Genomic DNA, 22,169 nt, shown 5'->3' with positions numbered 1-22,169 from the left:
AAAAAAAATGTTTTTAACCGTCACATGTGACATCTATATAATATAGGTATGTATATAAAAACACACGCGTATTCAAATGCAACGTTGTGTCAAAATTTCAAAGCAAGAGATTTAAGATTTTGAACAAACGAACATTTTTTATTTATACAGGGTGTATCGGCACGTACCCGACAAACTTTAACCAACTATTCCTTAGCATATTTGGAGTAAAAAATCTTATGTGCACTTTGCTGTCCGGTAACGTTTTTTTTTTAATAAAAAAAATATTATTCATATTTTCACCACATGTCACCACTGTTTTATCCTTTGTCAAAGTTTGAAAACCCATCTGGCAAATATTTTATTCGAATTCCGTTGAATAATGCACGTGTGTACCTATATTGGCGCACACTTACAATCACAACGAAATGGCACGGCACCATTCGTCTCATTTTTAACTATTATTATTTAGTGTGTGCGAAAGAGCGAAGACGCTTTTTGACATACTTGCTTATAACAGCTGTTGAACACGAAACGCAATGCCAATGACAGTGATGTAGTGTGGAAATTTTAAATTTTTTTGTTTTTAATTGAAAATAAAATGCTACCGGACAGCAAAGTGCCCATAACATTTTTTACTCCAAATGTGCTAAGGAATAACTGGTTAAAGTTTGTCGGGTTAGTGCCGATACACCCTGTATAGGAAGGAGATATTTATGTAAGAAGAATGTGTATGTTTGTTTGCGCACCTTTTTTATCCATTTTCCGTTGAGCTTGTAAAAAAATGCATCAGACATAATAATGAGGACAAATAGTAACCTTAACCCCCCTCACAGCGCTGCCCAACCGGGTGGAGACATAGCTCCCCTGTTTGTACACTGTACAGACAGAGGGGCGCTCTTGTGAGATGTCACATAAAAATAAAAAATTTAAATGTATCAGACGTTCATTGTTAAGTTAATACTACAACAATAAACTATTTACTACAATACAATAATATTTTTATGGTAAAGTCCAATGGCGTGCAATGACTTTTTTTAAATATTAGTTTTATTATTCAAGAAGGATTATTTTTTAAAAGTCTCCGCAAGCCACTGTCAAAAATGGGACAAAAAAAAAATCAACAAATTTTAAAATATCAAGTTATCATAATTTTTTTTTTATTAAATGAATAATTTACATTTGTGTCATGGCTATTTGTAAATGGAATATCACTTGAGAAGGCTATGTTCAAAATCCTATGTGGCTAACCGCTATTGCCTTCCGGAACATTCCAGATCATAACAAAACCTTCCAGAACATACAAATTGTTCAAACTGCCGTAAAATTTAACTTTTCAAATCGATGATGTAATAAAATTACACATTACACAGCGATACGCAAGTATCCGATACAGCATTGTGTACTCACGTCACAAACGACTCGTCGCTACTGAAATCACGAGACACGCGCCGCCACCAATCAGCGCTGAATTGTCAAATTGTCTGCCTTTACAAACTCGCTACAACCAAACAGTTGCGGTCACCTGTAGCGGTAATTTTTACATCTCGTAATTCTTCGTCGACTGTTTTATTCCTAGCATCTTAAGCACACGCTTATAAAATGTCTTGACACAAGTGATGCCGTGTTGGTTGACTGAATGTTAACAATAATGGCTATAGTCGCCGAGATATTTGAATTGACTTGCCGTATCCCTGTGATAAAAAGGACCTGATCGCTGCTGAAAATATCAACAGAATGAAGAAACCTTTGTGAGAGAAGGCTCAGACTTCTTGGAAGTTAAATACCATATTGGGAACTACGAGATTGCCAAAAGCTCTGTCTTTGTCTTTCTGATGCCATCTCTTATCGAAGGTCGAACAACTTCGTTCCAAATTTAAACAATCATTTCTGATTGGACGATTGAAAATAAGAAAAGGAAACAATATTGTGTCACTTTTACGACAGTTGGTCGATGCTCTCAGTAAACATTGCTTTTTTAAAATTAACTCCACACAAGAGACCTTGATGAAAACAATTTCCCTCAGGGCCTTTGTCATCATTGGGGATGTGGTGTGGAGAGTCTTTTGAGGAAAGGAAGATCTCTTAAAGATCTTATTAGGAGGAAAGAAACACAGAAGTCGGCAAATTGATCCACAACCAAACAGTTGAACTCGAGGGCGAGTCGTAAACGTCAACCGTGTACGAATGTGAGGGGCGCGTTTAAACCGGTGCCGAAGGGATCAATGACACTAGTTCCTCCGAGCATCTTCCATAAAAATACCGGTAGAACAAGGTCAGCACTTCCACTTAATGTCTAAAAATTGCAGTCCGTTTGTTAAGATAAGAGAATCTTTCAAACGGACTGCCCGTTTCTGCAGAGTCACGGGTTTCATTCAAGTATCTTGGAGCTCCAGGCCAGAGGTGGCTGCCAAATTCAACAGTTCAATTCAACAGCTTGTGATGGTTTCAGTCGTGTTTAGTGATCAGACCTGAATAGCCAGGCATCTCCCAACCTTCCGCTCCTTCATCTCTTTTCATTCCCATTAACCTCAATTAAATGGATATTTCGAGGCTACGAATATTGTGATTTAAATGACATTTCAAGTGAAAAGTTGTGGCGTCACTAGAAAAAGTTCACAGTTGAAGAAAATTTATTTAAGGGCCAGGTGTTTTCCAACGGGAATGTACGAAAGGCAATGAGGGGTGCGCCGTAAACAAATACAGACAAACGACGTTAAAAAAAGCTTGGTAAATATATAATTCGTCAGCAAATATGCAGCAAACCGTGTTATTAATAAATATGTACCGAGTTCTCTAAATCTATAAATGATACAGACAGACCCCAGGGAATAAATTACATTATAACAAAAGATTGTACTTATACCAAATGGTTTTTAACAATTTACAAACTATGTTTTTCGTAGTATGCACCAAATAGAGTATAAATAATTGCTTGTTTTAACAAAGATTTACTAAGATTTTAATGCATTATACAGGGTTTTCCAATAAGAGGTGTTATTTTGAATAGCCCGCTATTTCGGTAGATGTTACTTTTGAAGCTGTCATTTTTTGACATTTGACAAGAAGAAACTACGCCATTAATAAAAATGGAAAGATACACGCTTCGACAACGCATTGAAATTATTAAAATTCACTTGAGTGAATCAAATGCAAAACATCTTGAGTGATGAGGCCCATTTCCACCTCGGTGGCTTCGTCAACAAGCAAAATTGTCGCATCTGGGGCTCGGAAAACCCAAGAGTTATTGTTGAAAAGCCTCTCTATCCTCAACGTGTGACTGTTTGGTGCGGTTTATGGTCCGGCGCAGTCATTGGACCTTACTTTTTCGAAAATGAGGCTGGAGCAACAGTTACGGTGAATGGATTGCGCTATCGAGAGATGATTAATGATTTTTTATGGCCGGAATTGGATGGTATTGATCTGGACAACGTTTACTTTCAACAAGACGGCGCTACGTGCCACACAAGCAACAAAACCATTGATCTTTTACGATTGAATATCAAAATAACACCTCTTATTGGAAAACCCTGTATATACACATTTAATATACCAAATAAGCACTTGAGCGACGAGGTATTTACAAAATAAATGCCTCGAGCGATAGAGATTTCCTGGCATTAGGTTTTGGATATGACCGCGCTCATTTATATAAACAGCTTACTGCAGTTAAAAGACAACACATCCAACTATACTTCATAGTTTATCTTATATTTGTATGTATTATTATAATTGAGCTGTTTGTGGGAATTACAAAATAAATTCCAAAAAATCTTCCACCTGGTTTTAGGTTTAGAGTGACCTAAACATAGTTAGCCATCATTCGACTGGATAATTTGTAACAGACAATTGGTTGTAACCTAGATTCTGGTAGTGTTTACCAAATATAGCACAGAGAATTGGTTGTTTGAACAATTTACTGATATTTTGATGGTTTTATTCCAAATGGAGTGTAAATAATTGGTTGTTTAAATAATTTACTAGGATTTTGGTAGTTTTATGCCAAATATAGTGTAAACAATTGGTTGTTTTAACAATTAACTACGTGTTTTGATAGTTTTATGCCAAACTGAGTGTAAATAATCATTGAACGGAATATGAAACAGAACTAAAGAAAAAGTTGTTCCAGTAAAAAATGTAAATAATGGCTTGTTTTAATCATTTACAAAGATACGACAGTTCTTACCAAATGTAGCATAAATAATAGCTTGATTTACAAAGATTTGACAGTTCTTACCGAATGAAGCATAAATAATAGCTTGATTTAACCATTTACAAAGATTTGACAGTTCTTACCAAATGTAGCATAAATAATAGCTTGATTTAATCATTTACAAAGATTTGACAGTTCTTTTGCAACAATTTACCACAATTTTGGTAGTTGAATCATGAATTTGGTCTATATGATAGCAATCAGTACATGTTTCATGTCGACAAAATCAAACTTCAATAAAACAGTACGTACAGTTTACATTCATAATATCCACACTTAATTTGTAATACAGATGTAAAATAAATTGGAAAAAAAACTGCAAGTTTTTTGTGTAGTTACATCATCATACTTAACCTAACCCATCCCAACAGATTTTTTTTTAAACAAATTTCCACAACATGTCATCCATTCTACAAACATAGAGTAGTGGAAGCATGGAACAAACTTCCACAACATGTCATCCATTCTACAAACATAGAGTAGTGGAAGCATGGAACAAACTTCCACAACATGTCATCCATTCTACAAACATAGAGTAGTGGAAGCATGGAACAAACTTCCACAACATGTCGTCCATTCTACAAACATAGAGCAGTGGAAGCATGGAACAAACTTCCACAACATGTCATCCATTCTACTAACATAGAGCAGTGGAAGCATGGAACAAACTTCCACAACATGTCATCCATTCTACTAACATAAGAGCGGTGGAAGCATGGAACAAACTTCCACAACATGTCATCCATTCTACAAACATAGAGTAGTGGAAGCATGGAACAAACTTCCACAACATGTCATCCATTCTACAAACATAGAGTAGTGGAAGCATGGAACAAACTTCCACAACATGTCATCCATTCTACAAACATAGAGCAGTGGAAGCATGGAACAAATTTCCACAACATGTCATCCATTCTACTAATATAAACGAATTTAAAGCTCCGTTGGATTGAGAGAAAAAGGATTAACTTATATTAAATTTAAAACAACTCAATTAGTGTTAAAGTTACTGAGAAATCAGATATCAGCGCATCAGCAAAATGCATTCAATAGTAATTTGTTGAGTTAGGTTAGGTTAAGAGAGTAACACTCAAACAAGGGTAATAACATATAATTATTTTGTTTGTTTAATTCCCCCGAGGTCTGTCCGTTAACAATACAATCTATATTAAATTTTTGATTTGGTATTTTCGTTACAAACTAAATGTAATTTAGTTTTGAATGCGATTATTGCGAAACTGCATTAGAATCTATCAATTTGTAACTTGATTAAGGCATAATGATGCACGCCGTCGATTGACGACAATTTTGCCACCCCTGAGAAGAGATAACGCCACTTCGAAAAAATATAGTAATTCAACGGAAAATCAAAAAAAATTATACCCTTTGAAACCTGATGTGAAGTAAATAAAGAAAACTAAAAGTTAGTTATTTGTAGAAGTCTGTACTTGGATGGGTGACTGCTAAATTGATACCTCTGTACAGTTTGACACGGATTACTTTGCAGTCGCTGGCGTAGCTATTGCAGATTTTTTAGATGCAAAAAAAACTGGATTTATAAATGGTTTGTTAGTTATAGTGACAGACCAAAGTTTCGTTTTTGGCCAATAAACGAGTTTCTTGGCCAATAAACAATTTTCCTTTAAATAAGTTTTGGTTTCGATTTCAAACGACACCAGAACAGGAGCAGAAGTTCACCGTATGGAAATTTCAGTTTCGGCTGAAAATCTAGTTTCGATCGGTCACTGGATAGTTACCCCGCTGGAAGTCTGCAAAGAAATCCTTGTCATTTGGAAATTGAAAAAAAATGTGTTACTATATTGACCAGGTCTGAATAAGTGTTGTTCTTGTTCTGTAGTTTCCATTTATCCTTTCCCCCATTTGTCCTGCCAAACAACGTTCCCCAAATGAGGCAGTGCAATAGATCCATCGGTTATCGGACGTTGTTAAGCCGTAGTTCCGACGGACGGAACCAAGGATCCATTAGATCTATCGGTTATCGGACGTTGTTGGCCGTAGTTCCGACGTCGGAACCAAGGATCTATTAGATCCATTGGTTATCGGACGTTGTTGGCCGTAGTTCCGACGGACGAAACCAAGGATCTATTAGATCCATTAGTTATCGGACGATGTTGGCCGTAGTTCCAACGGACGAAACCAAGGATCTATTAGATCCAACGGTTATCGGACATTGTTAAGCCGTAGTTCCGACGTCGGAACCAATGATCTATTAGATCCATTGGTTATTGGACGTTGTTGGCCGTAGTCTGACGGACGGAACCAAGGATCTATTAGATTCAACGGTTATCGGACGTTGTTAAGCCGTAATTCCGACGGACACAACCAAGGATCCGTTACAAACCCGATATTGGTAAAAATGTGTTTATCGGACGTTTCAGACAGCCTAGCGATGCCCATCATCAGGGTAAATGCGCAACGCGAGACAATCTGAATCTTGGGTTAAAAGACAATGGAAACACGTTACTAATAACTTCTTCTTGTAACAACACTTTTATTTTAATAAAATGCAAATCGGTTTCAGCGAAACCATACATTCGTTGGAATAGTAGATATAAGCTGAACTGTCCTGACAAAGAAAAGCTTTCGTCGAAACCAGTTTGCAATTTGCCGTATACCTTCTAGTTTCGCCGAAATCGTGCATTCGTCGGGGTAGACACAAACTTAACTGCCCTGATAAATGCAGTGCTGCTGAAACCGGTTTGCATGTTTTTATTACATACATCACTATGAATAAATTAATTGTGTTCTTTTTTCAAACCAAGAAAAAAAAAATTTTTGTTCAAAATATAAATTCATTGTACAATATAGTTTGTGTTTACAGTGTGCCTATCGGTTAGTTACTCACGTTGCGTACTTATATCGCAAACAACTTGTCGCGCAGAGTCGGTACACGTCACAACCGAAATAACGAAACCCGCGTCCCCGACAATCATTGTTAAATTCTCGAAACGTCAAACCTAGAACGCTTTCATAACCAAACAGTTGATGTAGCTGCTTTCTTTGTCGACTGTTTTGTTCCTAGCATTGATCTAATCACACGCGTTGTTGCAAAATGTGCGACACAAATGACGCCATAGGTTTCGACGACGTGGGTGGGAACAACCTCGCCCGACTGGCATCGGGAGAATGGCGTCGCCGAAGAGATTACAAAATGTGGGCGACGTTTGCCATTGTACGAACCTTCGTCCAAAAGTATGGTGAAACGTTACCAAGATATTTGAACCTTCGAATATTGGACATTTGGTACTTGGATAAAGTGGTTGAACGACTCGACAAAAACAATATTACGCCATGATCCAAGTTATCTGCAATTCTACGAAATTGTTGTAACGTAAAAATGTTAAAAAGTCTGCAATATAAATTTTGAAACTAGGATTAAGTTATTTGATGTCATCAGATTCTAATTCTAAAAGGTGTGCAAATTTCAACACCCTAACGCTCACCGTTTGATCAACAGATCATCTGCATTTAATTAGTCAAGATGATATTATTGAATCTTTTTTAAAGAACATTTTTTTTAATTACATCAATGTCGTAATTTTCAGTCGCCGATTCTCGGCACGTCGGAATTTGGTCAAATTTCCATACAGTGTAAATTTCACTACGCCAGAGCTAACTGTTCCATCGTAATCTCGTGTGCTCACAATTGTTTTTCCGAGACGCCATCTGCTCGAGTAAACAATTCATTTCAGATTTGAAACTTTCGCTTACAAAATAAAGATGGACGTCTCTCATGAAAAAAAAAAAGACAAAATATTAATAACATCAAAAAAAATATAATTGAGTGAATTTAAAAAAAAAAAAAAACAGTTCGATAGTCAAATTGTTTGAACGTGAATTTGAACTCCGTTTGCAATAATTTCTTTTTTTTTTAATTGTGCGCATTTTTTTCTTGTTTGAAATAATTCGTAAAAAATATAATGTCATCTACTGGAACCGGTTATTGCCATGGCACCCCCAACTTTGGGGAAATAGGGAAGGGAATGGAAGGGAGAAGGGAATAGAAAGGAAGGAAGATTGGGAGGGCCTGGTAATTGGGTTCTAGTCAGCAAATGATTCAGATACATGTCCTAGTTTTGATTGACGTGACAAATTTAGTTTTTCAAAAGTTTATGACTTTCGCTGCACCACTATTGCAATACAAACACTATTCTCTCATCTGACACTTGCTCCGTGCAATGGCACAATCTAAGTATCCTTTTCTTTACTTCATCCACTATCCCATTTGACCAAATACTGCCCAGTCCGTCCAGATATCATTTACTTCCCTGACACTGTAACGTGAGATTTCCAAAATATCCCTAAAACACCGCGCGAGTTCCCAGACATTGTCAATAAAAATTCTATAACATCCTTAAAAATTCCGCGATCATTCCCGACATCCTGATAATTTCCACAATTCCTCACTATCCTTAAAAACACAGTGAAAGTTCGACAATATCCTTAAAAATACCGATAGAATTCTCAAATATCCCTAGAAATACAGAGAGAATTCTCCAATATCCCTAAAAATACAGAGAGAATTCTACAATATCCTTAAAAATACCAACAGAATTTTCAAATATCCCTAAAAATACAGAGAGAATTCTCCAATATCCCTAAAAATACCGAAAGAATTCTTCAATATCCCTAAAAATACCAAAAGAATAATCCAATATCCCAAAAATAAATGAGAGAATTCTCCTATATTCCTAAAAATACTGAGAGAATTCACCAATATCCCTAAAAAATACCGAGAGAATTCTCTAATATCCTTCAAAACAATGTAAGAATTCCACATTATTTATAAATTACGACCGAAAAAAGTTCCTAACCTGACAGGCACACCCTATGTATCATAAAACTTTAATATATTTTTGAAATCAAGCCAAAAATACATGAATTCACATTTTGTTGTTTTAGTGTTCAATGTTTAGGCGCACAAATGGGATAAAATATAACAAAACGATTGCAGAACAATAAAAATGAATTAACTCTATTCAATGCTATCGAATACATAATTAAACGTAATTTACAAATAACGAATCGTGCCATTTTTAAAATTACTGAATGTTTTCACAACAATTTTACAAAAAAAAAACTTTTTGGTAAACAAATACATTTCAGAATTGCGGCATTTTGCTTTCAATAACAATGCAGAAAAAAAAATTCTGAAGGCAGCGCAAGATTAAAATGGGCAAGCGGAAAGGTTTTGAAAAATTTGATATCTCACGCGTGAATTCATAATATGTATTCATTTTTGAAAACCAAAACTTTATCAAAATATGATAATCTAAGACCAGTAATGACACCACAAAGACGATATTAAAATTAAACAAAGTATTTTTAAGATAAAATCAATTTATCGACATAGAGCCTTTTTTAATAAAGGCGTTTTAAATTTTACCATTGCCGTTTATCAGTTGTGTAAAATTTAATACACGTTTATTAGTAAGGGGTGTACGTTTAGATAACCGAATAGTCAACTGTATTCAAACGAGTGTGAATATATTTTTTAACTTATAAAACGGCAACAGGATAAGTCAATGAATTGCCCTGATGATGGACTGTGTAATGCTGTCCGAAACTCTGGCTAAAGAAGGAGGAAACGCAACACGTTACAATAAGGCAATAACGCGATAACAGTTCCATGATTAGTAATATTCGCCTTTGTGAAATATCATTTTCAGACTTTGAATTAAAAATTAAGACAAATTGGATTTGCCCTATTTTAATAACATATCTGCAAATATATCAGCTTACAGGAGAAATTTTTGAAATTATAGTTTCGATGTCATAATTTGCACAAATTTTCTATGGTAATCATATATGAAACAATGTAATTTACTAGGTAAAAGCTTGCTTATCTACGTCAACAAAGTTTTTTTTTTTTTTTTTAGGTGATTACTGGCTTAAGAAACACAACCTCCTGGAGCTTGTGGGACTGTCGTTCCCGATTTCGGTTATGTTACGATTGAAAGAAATGGAGAAAGCGCAGAGAAAGGTTTTAAAGTACCTGGCTATTCAGATATGGTTATTAAACATAGCTAAAAACCAATCTGAATGGAAGTTGATACTGACAGTATTCAGTTCAAATAATCGCTCTGGTAAAAAGTAGCAGAACTACAAGTATCCGATTCTCATGTTGTGTTTATGAGTTTAATTAATTAACAAATTTAACTCCTGTAAACCAAACAATCGGCAGACATGGATATCATCTAATATAGGGCATAACAAAATAAAAGAATAAATATTTAATTCAAACCAATATTAATATTTATAAATCTAATTATTAAAATTTACAATCATGAAAATTATAACACTAAATTAAAACTCCTTGCGACCGTACAAAATGTACTTGGTAGCTTTTTGCCTGACGCTCACGTCGCTTGTTATACCATTCAATGGACACGATGCGATAATAGTAGAATAACATTTGTGAATTGTTTTGTCACAATCACAAGGAGACCAAAAGATACAAAACAAATTTATTATTCGTATCCATTTGAGAAATCTAAATAATTTTCAATGATAAATTAGTATTAATGATAATAATAATAATGAAAAAATTTATACAAGTATCACTTTTGGGAATTTCAAAATATTTTTTGTAAATTTTCATTTGTTGCGTTTAGTTGAAATAATTTATTAGATTCTCGTATTATTTAGCTAGAAGAAATGTAGTTTTCTCTCCTCTATGCATACGCATATAGAAAAGGACCTATTGAGGGTTTATGTAACATTAATAACTTAGTATATCAAACGAACCAATACAATAACACCCCAAAAACAAACAACAAAAAAGAACCAATACAATGTATTAATCAATCAATAAAACAAGTAAACTAACTGAAAATTAATCAATTAATCAAATTAATTGTCGATTAAATGAATGAATGAATGAATCAATCAAAATAATCATAAAACAAATGATTAATGAAACAAATTACCATTCAATAAATAAATTATCAATCAATCAAATTAATCATTAAACAAATGATCAATCAGTCAAACGAATAATCAAACAAATTATCAGTCAATTGAATTAATGAATCTATTAATCAAACGAATAAACCAATAAAATGAATCAATCAAATGAATTATTAAACAAATGATCAGTGAATCGAATTAATGAATCTATTACTCAAACAAATAAACCGATCAAATCAATCAATCAATCAAACAAATGATCAATCAATCAAATTAATGAATCTATTAATCAAACGAATATACCAATTAAATGAATCAATCAAATGAATTATTAAACAAATGATCAGTGAATCGAATTAATCAATCTATTAATCAAACGAATAAACCAATCACATGAATCAATCGATCAATCAATCCAATGAATCATCAATCCAATGAATCATCAAACAAATGATCAATCAATCAAATTAATAAATCTATTAATCTAAAGAATAAACCAATCAAATGAATCAATCGATCAATCAAATGAATTATCAAAGAAATAATCAGTCAATCTAATTAATGAATCTATTAATCAAACGAATCAACCAATCCAATGATCAATTGATGAAATTAAAAAAATGAAAAAAATAATTCAATCAAATGAATCGAATAAATCAAATTAATTAATCAAATGGGTCAACATTTTGAAATTCCCAAATGCGTAACACATCACGTAACAACTGATAGAACAGACGTAACACAATAAACAAACACGCATAATTAAATTTAATTAGTATCCTAAATTAGTTGTAGATTACTCTTAGAAAACTATGCTTTAAAAAAAAGGCCAAATTTTTGTGAGATCCATTCATCGCACAACATATCGGAGGTGGTCCGACGTCATTTAGTAATCATCGAGATCAACGTCATCCAGCGGCTCGTCCAGCTGTAGCGATTGAAAGTCCACCTTGTAGCGGAGAATTCCTGTTTGGCATCAAAATTCGCAGCAGGCGATAATGGATTCCATTTCAAGTCACATGTCGATGCGTTTAAGCATCAAAGCCACGTTAGGCGATAGCGGATTCAGACAATAAGTCACATTTTGTTAAAACAATAGCAAAGTGATGTAATCAAATTGCGAAAGGTAGCAAAATGATTAATGCAAAAGACGGCAAAACAATGAATGGCATCCAATTGTAAAAGATGGAAATGATGCAACACAATAGAGCAAAACCAAATTACAAAAGACAGCAAAATAATAGATGCCACGAAATTACGTAAAAGATTCCAAAACGATGAATGCCATCAAATTGTAACATAACAATGTTATCAAATTACAAAACACAGCAAAACGATGAATGCCATCAAATTGTAACATAACAATGTTATCAAATTACAAAACAGCAAAACGATGAATGCCATCAAATTGTAACATAACAATGTTATCAAATTACAAAACAGCAAAACGATGAATGCCATCAAATTGTAACATAACAATGTTATCAAATTACAAAACACAGCAAAACAATGAACATCAAATAACAAAATGTAGCAACACGATAGATGCCGTTAATTTTCAAAACGATAAGTGCCATCAAATTGTAAACATATCAAAAGTTATAAAATCAATGACAATTTCAACAGGACGTCAAGTAAAATAAAAATAAATTCAAATGCATGATTAACCCAACAATTGTGATGGAAAATTCAGCAAACACACGAGCAAAACATTAATATATGCCGTGCCATGTGTTACACCAATTATCGTTTGAAATCGGTCAATGTCGGATTGTGAAAAATAAATAAATAAACGGTAGATACGCAAGTAGAAAGTTGTTCGGTAGATAGAATCCCAGTCCAGAGCAGCACAAAATAAAGAAGAAAAAAAAAGGTTTGTTAGTATATGCAATATTAATATCATCATAAATACAATAATACAGTTTTAGGGTGCAAACAAATCTTGATTTTACATTTTTATCTGCAGATTGAAAAATTGACGGCAAATAATACGATACATTACAAAATCTAAAAGATTTAAGTCGTAAAATCAAGATTTTCCTGTACCATTATGAGAGTTCAACTCTACAAGTTGTCAAGTTGTCCTCGGATGCCAAAATCACTGGACAGATAATCCATTATGCTAAGTATTCATTTGCGAACCGAAGATCAAAGATTTATGAAATATCAACAACAAAACGTTGCGTTATTAACTCCACTGAATAAAATATTGCCTATATCATGTGTGGGATGCTGTGTGGAGGTTATCGCGGTCAGTGTGTCGCGTATGAATCCGTCCCTCCTCTGCGCTGCAAGGCGTTTGATCGTGAGAGTCCGGTTGGAGAGGTCGAAGGGCTCCCTCAACCAGCCTCTCCTGATCTGGCCCGCCGCGCAACTGGCGGGCAGACGCATGAACCCGAACGCCCCTCGAAGTCACCGGACTTGGGATAACCTATGGCAATGTGTTGGTCATCCAATGAACTCGGTATAAATAACGCTAGTTAGGATTATCTGCCCAGCGTGCTAGCACGATTATTGGTATAATAGATAGTTAGTGTGTACTGACCTCCGATGCCACCGAACCCTCTGACGAACTGCGACCCCTCCTGGCTCTTGTCGGAGATGATCTCGAGGGTTGTGCCGAAAGCCTTGTAGTTGTTGGCCAGCCATTCTAAGAGGGGTTGACACTCTACCAGCTCCAATTCTACGCCACTCTGCAATTTGACAAGGTTATATGTTATGTTTGCGGGTGAATTGAATGTTGCATCTCTTAGGACCGGTTGTTTCAGAATATTTGAACAATTCGTCAAATTTCAACGTCAATTTGCGAGTTCTGTGAAAGTCCTGTTCAAGTTCTGATATTATATCATTATAGGCTAGTTGCTTGACAGAACTGAAATAATAACAGAACTTGAAAATATCTTTCACAGAACTCGCAAATTAACGTTGAAATTTGAATAATTGTTCAAATTCTCCGAAACAACCCGTCCTTAGTGATACAGTGAGATTTAACAAGAATCCAAAAAAAACATAGTACAGAATATATTAAGTGTAAACTCACACATAGTGAATCAGATTGATTTGATTCACTTGACGGTGTGAATTAATACAGTTATTGTAGAGCACAGGCGTCAGGTATATGGACGGTATATTCAGATGCTCCGACGAACTAGCATCATTGATCCCTTATTGATCACATGTGCACAGTTGCCACATGAGAACAGGGCACTTATACAACTCATTCCTAAGTTCAATAACTCGGCCGTGGAACGATTTGACGGCTTCTGTGTTTCCTCTCTCCTTCACCTCTTCCTCTCCTCAAAAAGACCCTCCACAAAACATCCCTAAAGATAACATAGGCCCTGAGGGAATGTAAAAAAAAAATATATATATTAAATTAATCAATTCAGTTAACATAGGGAATTCGTGATCTAATTCTCTTCACTTAGTGCTGACCAGGTACTAATCAATTGATACAGGAAGTTATTCTTCAATGAATGAATTCACATGACACTTCGAATGAATCAATCGACATAATATATATGAATGTTTATTGTTATAATTTTTTACTGTACGACTGTTTGCTTCCTAAATAAAAAGAAATAAAAAATAAAAAAAAAAAAAAAAAAAATAATTCATTAAATGATTCTCACTTCAGTAGTGAATCGATAAAATACATTGCAACGATGGCAGTATGCACCTCTACCGACAGACACAGGAAAAGAGAGAAATTTTCCCCGGCAACGTTTACGTATGTTATTACAATACGATACTTAGTCATCATAGAAATTAAGTCAAATTATTAAATGAATTAACTCACTCGACAATTTGAGCGATTGGATTCATATAATTCATTAAATAAATAAAATTATTTCAGTCTGAATCAAATTAAATACATTTGAACTGACTTTATTATGCAGTTGACACAGTAGAAATATCCTCTTGCACTGTTTAAGAATCTGGCACGGCAATGTTATGGGATAATGAGCACTAAAGTAGCTCTCTTAAGAGCCCATTACTGCATAACATTTCTGTTAGATGAAATCTTGTTATTTATTCCTAGGAATTATGTTACAATACGATACTTTTTTTTTCATATAAATTCAATTATTAAATTAATTAACTTACTTAACACTTTGGGTGAATCAATTCACGTGATTCATAAAATGAATTAATTCATTTAAATTAAGGTCCTGACTAGCTGAATGGAAAGAATTAATTCCTTCAATCGAATCGACCGGGTACATTCAACTTACCTGTTGAATGGAATCAATGAATTCATTCGATGTGATTCGATGTGAATGAATTCACTTGAGTGAATGGATTGAACTGACCTCCTTGTCTGTGAAATGTGATTTGTCCTTTTCCTGTTCGGGGGTGAGGTGGAGCACGGTCTCTATGCTGGTGGCGTGGGACTTGAGGACGTATCTCTGGATATCGAGGTTCTCCCAGCAGATGAGGGTTTCCACGGAGCCCAGCTCCAGAGCTCGGAGGGTGTCCTCCACTCCAAAGCAGTACTTCCCCGTGTCCTGGAACACGTAACCAACAAAATATTACAATAAAATATGTGGAAGTCATAAATCTAGATAGAATCAGATAACTGCGAAAAAGTTTTTGATTTTACGGTTAAGGCGAAGCTTAATGCCAAATCACTATTTTGATTAATCTTTATAACGAATTGGTGTACATTATGAATACAAAAAAATATGCTTTAGATAAATTGAAGGTTTTCCTATCGCTTCGCTTGAGTAGAATACAAATAAATATATAAATTTCTCAATAAAAAATATAAATGCAAACTACTAATAAAAATATTTTTTCAATAGAAATGTATGAACGCGTAAAGGGAACAACTTTTAAAAAATACACTATTATAGCTAAGATTATCTGTGACAGTTTCACTTGACTAACTTTTTTGCTTTCTTATAAAATTATTTAAAAAATAAATAAAAACCAGTTTTTTGCTTCAAATCGAACGCTTCTAGACTGTTTGTCAAGCGATTTTAATGCCTTTACCTACGATGTAAGGTATACCAAGAATATACACATTTTTGACTTGTAGCTTCCTCTCAATATAAAATACACTGTGTTTTAATTGTGTTGTCATTTGTTTACACGTCGGAAACGTTGACGTAAAAAGCGATAGATTCTCGACCGTTGCCAAATCCGAAAATTCAGCAAAAATGGAGCTACCGTTAGGGTTGCCAGATGTCCGATTTTGGACCGGACAGTACGGTTTTTTGAACGGCTGACAGGTCTAAAAAATTTTGGGAAACCGGACAATAGAATGTCCGGTTTTTTGAAAACACGCGACGTATATACCTCACTACGAGATAATTTACAGAGAAAAAGCCGTGAGCGATTCTGGCGGGTGGTAGGTAGCAAGACTTGCTCAAATCTGTTGAAAATGGTACAATATGTGTGCAGTGTTCCCGTCTCAAATGCCTTCGTAGAAAGAGTTTTTAGTGTAATGGGTAATGCATGGACTGACAAAAGAAATCTACTAGGTGTGAATACCGTAAAAAGCGCATTATATAAGGACTCAAATACACTCACACTAAACATATCGAAAACAAAATTCACAACGTACAGCATAACCAACACAGGACAGCCAAAAAACAATACAAACACCATAAAAATACACGAATGCATAAACACCAACATCTGCGATTGCCCCCCTCTAGAAAAAACAGAACAAATAAAGCATCTAGGAATCGTAATTGACCATAATCTTAGATGGACACATCACATCAAACAAATCACAAATAGACTCCTCAGAACAATACACATTTTCCTAAATATAAGAAACATATATAAAATAAAACAATTGAAAACAATATATTATGCACTCTGCCAATCAATAATAGAATATGGAATAATTGCTTGGGAAGGAGCAACAAACTCGGCTATCAATTACATAGAAACCGCACAGAAAACGATCTTAAAGGTAATACTAAAAAAACATAGACTGACTGATACAGACCAAATATTCAACAGCTGTGACGTACTAGATATACGCCAATTATACGTTAAAACACTACTAAACTACATTTTTAACAAAAAAAATAAATTTCAACGTACACAAAATAACACTAACAGACCAGTTAGACAAGCGTACAAAGAAAACATTAAAACTCCCACAGTAAATTCAACCTTTGGACAAAGACACTACCAATACCATGCTATAAAAGCTTTCAACAGTCTAAAAATTGAAATTAAAATTAAGGAAAATAAAAATAAATTCACACACAAAATTACAAAATGGATTAAACAACAAAAAAGACAATATTACCAAAATGTCATAGCATAAAATAAAAATAAAACCTACACGTAACACACAAAACCAACATAAACACACATCACTCACAAACACACAAAACCAACATAAACACACATCACTCACAAACACACAAGATTATTTTCATTGTATTATTTTTTAATTTTAAATGTATTATTATGTATTTTTATTTTTATTTTTAATTTTAAATTTATTATTTTCTTTTCAAATTTACTATCTTCTCTTTAAATGTAATATGTAGATTAGATTTTCATATTATAAAATGAAGGCCTCAGCACGGGCAAGCCAACCAGTGAGGCCTACATTACATTACTGGAAGACATAAATTGTAACAAAATAATGTACCAAATAAATAAATAAATATTTTTTTTCAATTTAAATGTCAGTTGCACTGAATTTAAACATACAATTTCATGCAATAAAGGATTATTTAAAGCAGTAGCATCTAAAAAAAGTGACTTTATGATTGCCAATAGCAATAATAAATATAAGTTTTAATGTGTTTCATTATGTTCACCCTCAGAAATTTTTTCTGTTTGTTTTGGCCAAAAACAAAGGGGTTTATGATTATCAAAGAACCTTTTGATTTTCGACAAATTGTATCAAAAAAAATCAAAGGGGGGACCCTTTGATAAAAAAAATGTTCGGTTTTTTTAATCTGGACCATCTAGCAACCATAACTACAGTGGATCCATTCCTACTAATAAGCCAAAACTTGTGAGAGATTCAAAGTAAACCATCCATTGCCCATGGTGTATCGAAGGCAGCCTGATACCCTCCACACCATAGATATAACATAGAATCTGGGCAAATCTGGCACGGTAACGCTTTGAATAGACTACCACAATAGTCGTACATTGACAGTCAAAGAGCGCATATTGAAATAACTAGAAAGTAAAGTTGGCTAAAGTAGGGCAACGGTTTACAGTCGATTGTGGGACTTTTCTGGGTAGGATCGGACTTGGATGGGTTTTGAAGATTTTGTAATTGGTAAGCACTTTTTAATGTGAATCATCTTTTGGCTCGCCTGGGGGTGGAAAAACCGACTCTTGCGTAGCAAGCACGGCAAGACGGGAACGACGCTCTTGCACGGAAACGGGACGACGTTCTTAAACGGAACAACGCTTCATTCGGCCAGCCTCGTAACCCGTTGGAAATTCCCGCTTGGCTGCCAAAACTCTGCAGCATATTTGCCTCCATTCTCACTAAAATTGGCAACGGATCTATTCTAAAAGAAAGTGTACCTCTAGGAACACACTGTACTGTGTTTCAAGCTGAGATGAAAGCCATCTTGGCCTGCGCACAGGAGAATATACGTATTGGGTACAGGAATAAAAACATAAGCATATGTTTTGATAGCCAGGCAGCTAATGGCACTGGGAAGTAACCGATGCAACTCCAGACTGGTGATGGAATGCAGGACTATTCTTAAAGAACTCGCTACCATCAATAAAATAACCCTAATCTGGGTAGCAGTCAGAGATGTGCAAAATGGGTACCCAAAACCATTTGAAATGCAAAATGGAAATGGGTCAAAACTTTTCCATTTGATAATGCAAAATGCAAAATAGTTTTTAGAAAAGCATTTCAAATGCAAAATACCTATTTTCAAAATGCATTGAAAATGCAAAATGGTTTCTCAGGTCAAACAATTAAAATAATTATAGAATTTTGAAACAATGTTGTCATTTAATAATGGACATCAATGTAGAACAAACATATTACATGATGATCCAAAAACACCACGACTACAGATTATGAAACCACAAAAAATTTGCGCGGGACTAATGTTGCCAACGTAAAAACATAGAAACTGCTATCTAACATTTAATATTACAGCGTCATGGCCCCATGTTCAGTATTTTTTGTAATGGTATCACTCAATTGCCAGGGCTCCTACCAGGGAGCAACTTGACAAATGTAAATTATCTAGCGAAGTTGATATTTGGGGCTTATGAAAAAAAGATGAGTGGAGATAGTAGGAAGAATATTGCAAAAAAGCATTTAAAATGGAAAATGCATTGAGAAAAGCATTTAAAATGCAAAATGGTTTTTAGAAAAGCATTTAAAATGCAAAATGGAAAATACCCGTTTTGCATTTTGCATTTCCATTTGAAATGGATTTATTTGAAATAAAGCACATCTCTGGTAGCAGGACATAAAGGTATTGAGGGCAACGAGCGGGCTGATGAACTAGCAAGGAAAGGGGCGAAAGCACCACTTGTAGGATCAGACAAAAGACAGACTTACTTTCATTTTTACTTCCTTCGATAAAAATCAATTTCGATGTTTCACATTTGCCAGATTAATTTATTGACAAATCACAGAACAACTTCTAATGAAATGGCTCACCTGTGAGATTTCGTCGAAGTATCGGCCGATGAGCTTCTTCTCTTGGATGAATTTGACATTCTGCAACGACTCGGCGGCCAGTTCGATGGCCTGGTTGAATCCGTTCTCCCCTCCGTACGACACGTCCACCAGCTTTATGATTTTGGTTTGCAACCGCTGAAATATACAACAAATAATACGTTAGAGACATATTGAAATTGATACGAGAGGTGGATACACTGGAGGAAGAGTGACGCGAGGCGAACGGCGAGGGATTGCAGCCAGAGGAGAACAATTGAGGAGGTATATTAGTAGATCAATCATTTTTTTAAATGTGAACATACAAAACTGTTTCGTCACGATGTTTGGTCGTCGGTAGCTTCGTTCGTCTTCCGCCAACCACAGAACTAGCGCTCATACCTTTAATTAGGTTCACGCTTGACTTTTACCTAACGCCGCTGAGTCATTGAGCGACTTCTGTCTTCTCAACACGTGAGAAGATAGGTACTGCATCTAAAGCATATCAAAACGTTCCGAGACCAGTAACGACTGATTATTACGTCCGCCATAACCGCCGTTAAAACATAATCTTTGCAACAAGTGATCGCCGTATGCGTGTGCTCTGGTAATTGTTTTAAAGTGACTTTTAATTCATACATTTACCGAACATTATCGGAGTGCGAGCCCCACTTGACATCAACATACATCAAGATAATCAAACTTGGTAAGCGCAGTCTTGCGTTGTTACTCCGTGTTGGTTCGGCGCATCACGATCCTACCTGAATTACAAGTATTCCACCACCTATTGCTTCACGGTACACAAAACCATATTTCTTAGCTAAATGCTTGATTTCAATTAAAGGTACTCGTAAACAACGAGCGGAACATGCAAAAATTTTGATATTAGTCTTAAGTTGTCGTTGCGTCATCAAACACGGCAGTGTGATTTGACGCCACAATTCTGCAACACTGATAGATTCAAGCTAGGTTGTAGGAGCCATATTAATAAATAAATAATAATAATTTAACAATGTATGAATGTAATTTATAAAATTATTATTCAAAAATCTGTTAATGAAAAAATAAGAAAATACACAGATTTAGGAAATGAGATAAAAAGAATTTGGCATTCTCAGACTATAAAAATATTACCATTCATTATTTCGGCTACTGGCATTATACCTAGCTCTCTCATTCAAAATTTTGGCTTATTAGATATATCAAAAAATTTATATATAAAGATGCAAAAGTCGGTCATTTTGAATACATGTAGGATAACGAAAGATTTTTTAAATATTTATGTTGAGGGATCAGTAGGATTTATAGGCCCTGTTAGAAGTTCTACCGAGCCGAACCCTCTGATATGAAAATATCTGGAGTCGGTGAATTATTTTCCCATTTGATCTCTGGTGAGTTGACGTGTTGTTGTTCTTGTATTGTTTTGTATCTTATTTGCTTATATAATGCACTTGCATAATGTTGATTGACTAGATGATCATTTGTGGAAAAGTGAGTGGAAGGGTTTAGTTTTTCCTGTGGGGAAGATTTAACCCGGACAAAAAAATCGGAAGCATAAAAATAATAACTTAGAGGCTGATTTGTTCAGTTTTGGGAACTATCAGCTATTAGTCGTAGAATCAATTTGTTCACTTATCGGAACAGCTCGTATGGTATCATAGAAATCATTGTCTCCCTTACCGTCATGGCTATAAATATGAACTAAACGGTGACTTTCTTACAGCATCTTTATTTTATTTTTTAAAGAACGGGGAGACGGTTTACACGTAGTTCCCGTGAGCACTTAGGCCATAGGCCCATTGTGATATCTCCCATTTTTATGTGACACCTCACAAGAGTGTCCCCACCCGGTTGGGCGGCGTTGTGAGGCGGAATAAGGTAGGGGCTGTAGGAAGGGATTTGTTAATGCGGGCCTTGAAGAGGCTCGGATTATAGGAGGGAGGAAAAACAGATGCCGGTAGCTCGTTCCACATACGAGCCGACTTACACAAAAACGAGTCGTAAAAACGGCCCGTTCTCATGAAGCCAACGTCAACCGTGAACGGGTGTTCAGTTCGTGTCCGTCGAGTTTCGCGCACGTGCACCGGTGCATCAGGAATCAATACTGCTAGCTCCTTGGAGCAGGCTCCATTGAAATACCTGTAGAACAGACACAGCATGCCGACATTGCGTCTGTGCATTAGAGAAGGCAATCGGTCTGTTAACAACGGATTGTCAATCAGACGGATCGCTCTCACCAGCACAGCACAGTTGGGGCACCAGCCCAAAGGTGGCTCCCAAATTCAATAGTTGGGCGTACTTGAGACTTGTACAGGGTCAGCAGCTGGTCACTGTTGAAGAATCTCCAAGCCCTGTACAAGACGCCCAACTTCTTGGAGGCCTGATTTACTCGGGCTTCTATGGATCCCCGATACTTGAGCT

The 22,169-nt window shown here is 35.3% G+C and overlaps 1 protein-coding gene across 2 annotated transcripts in view; it reads right to left on the bottom strand.

Moving 5' to 3' along the window:
- The window catches only part of eRF1 (eukaryotic release factor 1), a 40,483-nt gene that overhangs the window by 6,000 nt on the left and 12,314 nt on the right, over nucleotides 1–22,169 (bottom strand). For both annotated transcript variants that reach the window (XM_089644080.1, XM_089644079.1), the window contains exons 6-8: nucleotides 19,752–19,907; nucleotides 15,436–15,630; nucleotides 13,668–13,815 (exon numbers count right to left, since the gene is read on the bottom strand). In XM_089644080.1, coding sequence (XP_089500206.1) covers nucleotides 13,668–13,815; nucleotides 15,436–15,630; nucleotides 19,752–19,907 — 499 coding nt within the window. The remainder of the gene's footprint in view (nucleotides 1–13,667; nucleotides 13,816–15,435; nucleotides 15,631–19,751; nucleotides 19,908–22,169) is intronic.

The sequence above is a fragment of the Hesperophylax consimilis genome, chromosome 20 (genome assembly GCF_061612785.1).
Source record: "Hesperophylax consimilis isolate HC1 chromosome 20, BYU_Hcon_1.0, whole genome shotgun sequence".
In the NCBI taxonomy this organism is placed as follows: domain Eukaryota; kingdom Metazoa; phylum Arthropoda; class Insecta; order Trichoptera; family Limnephilidae; genus Hesperophylax; species Hesperophylax consimilis.
This window is presented reverse-complemented; position numbering and strand designations above follow the sequence as displayed.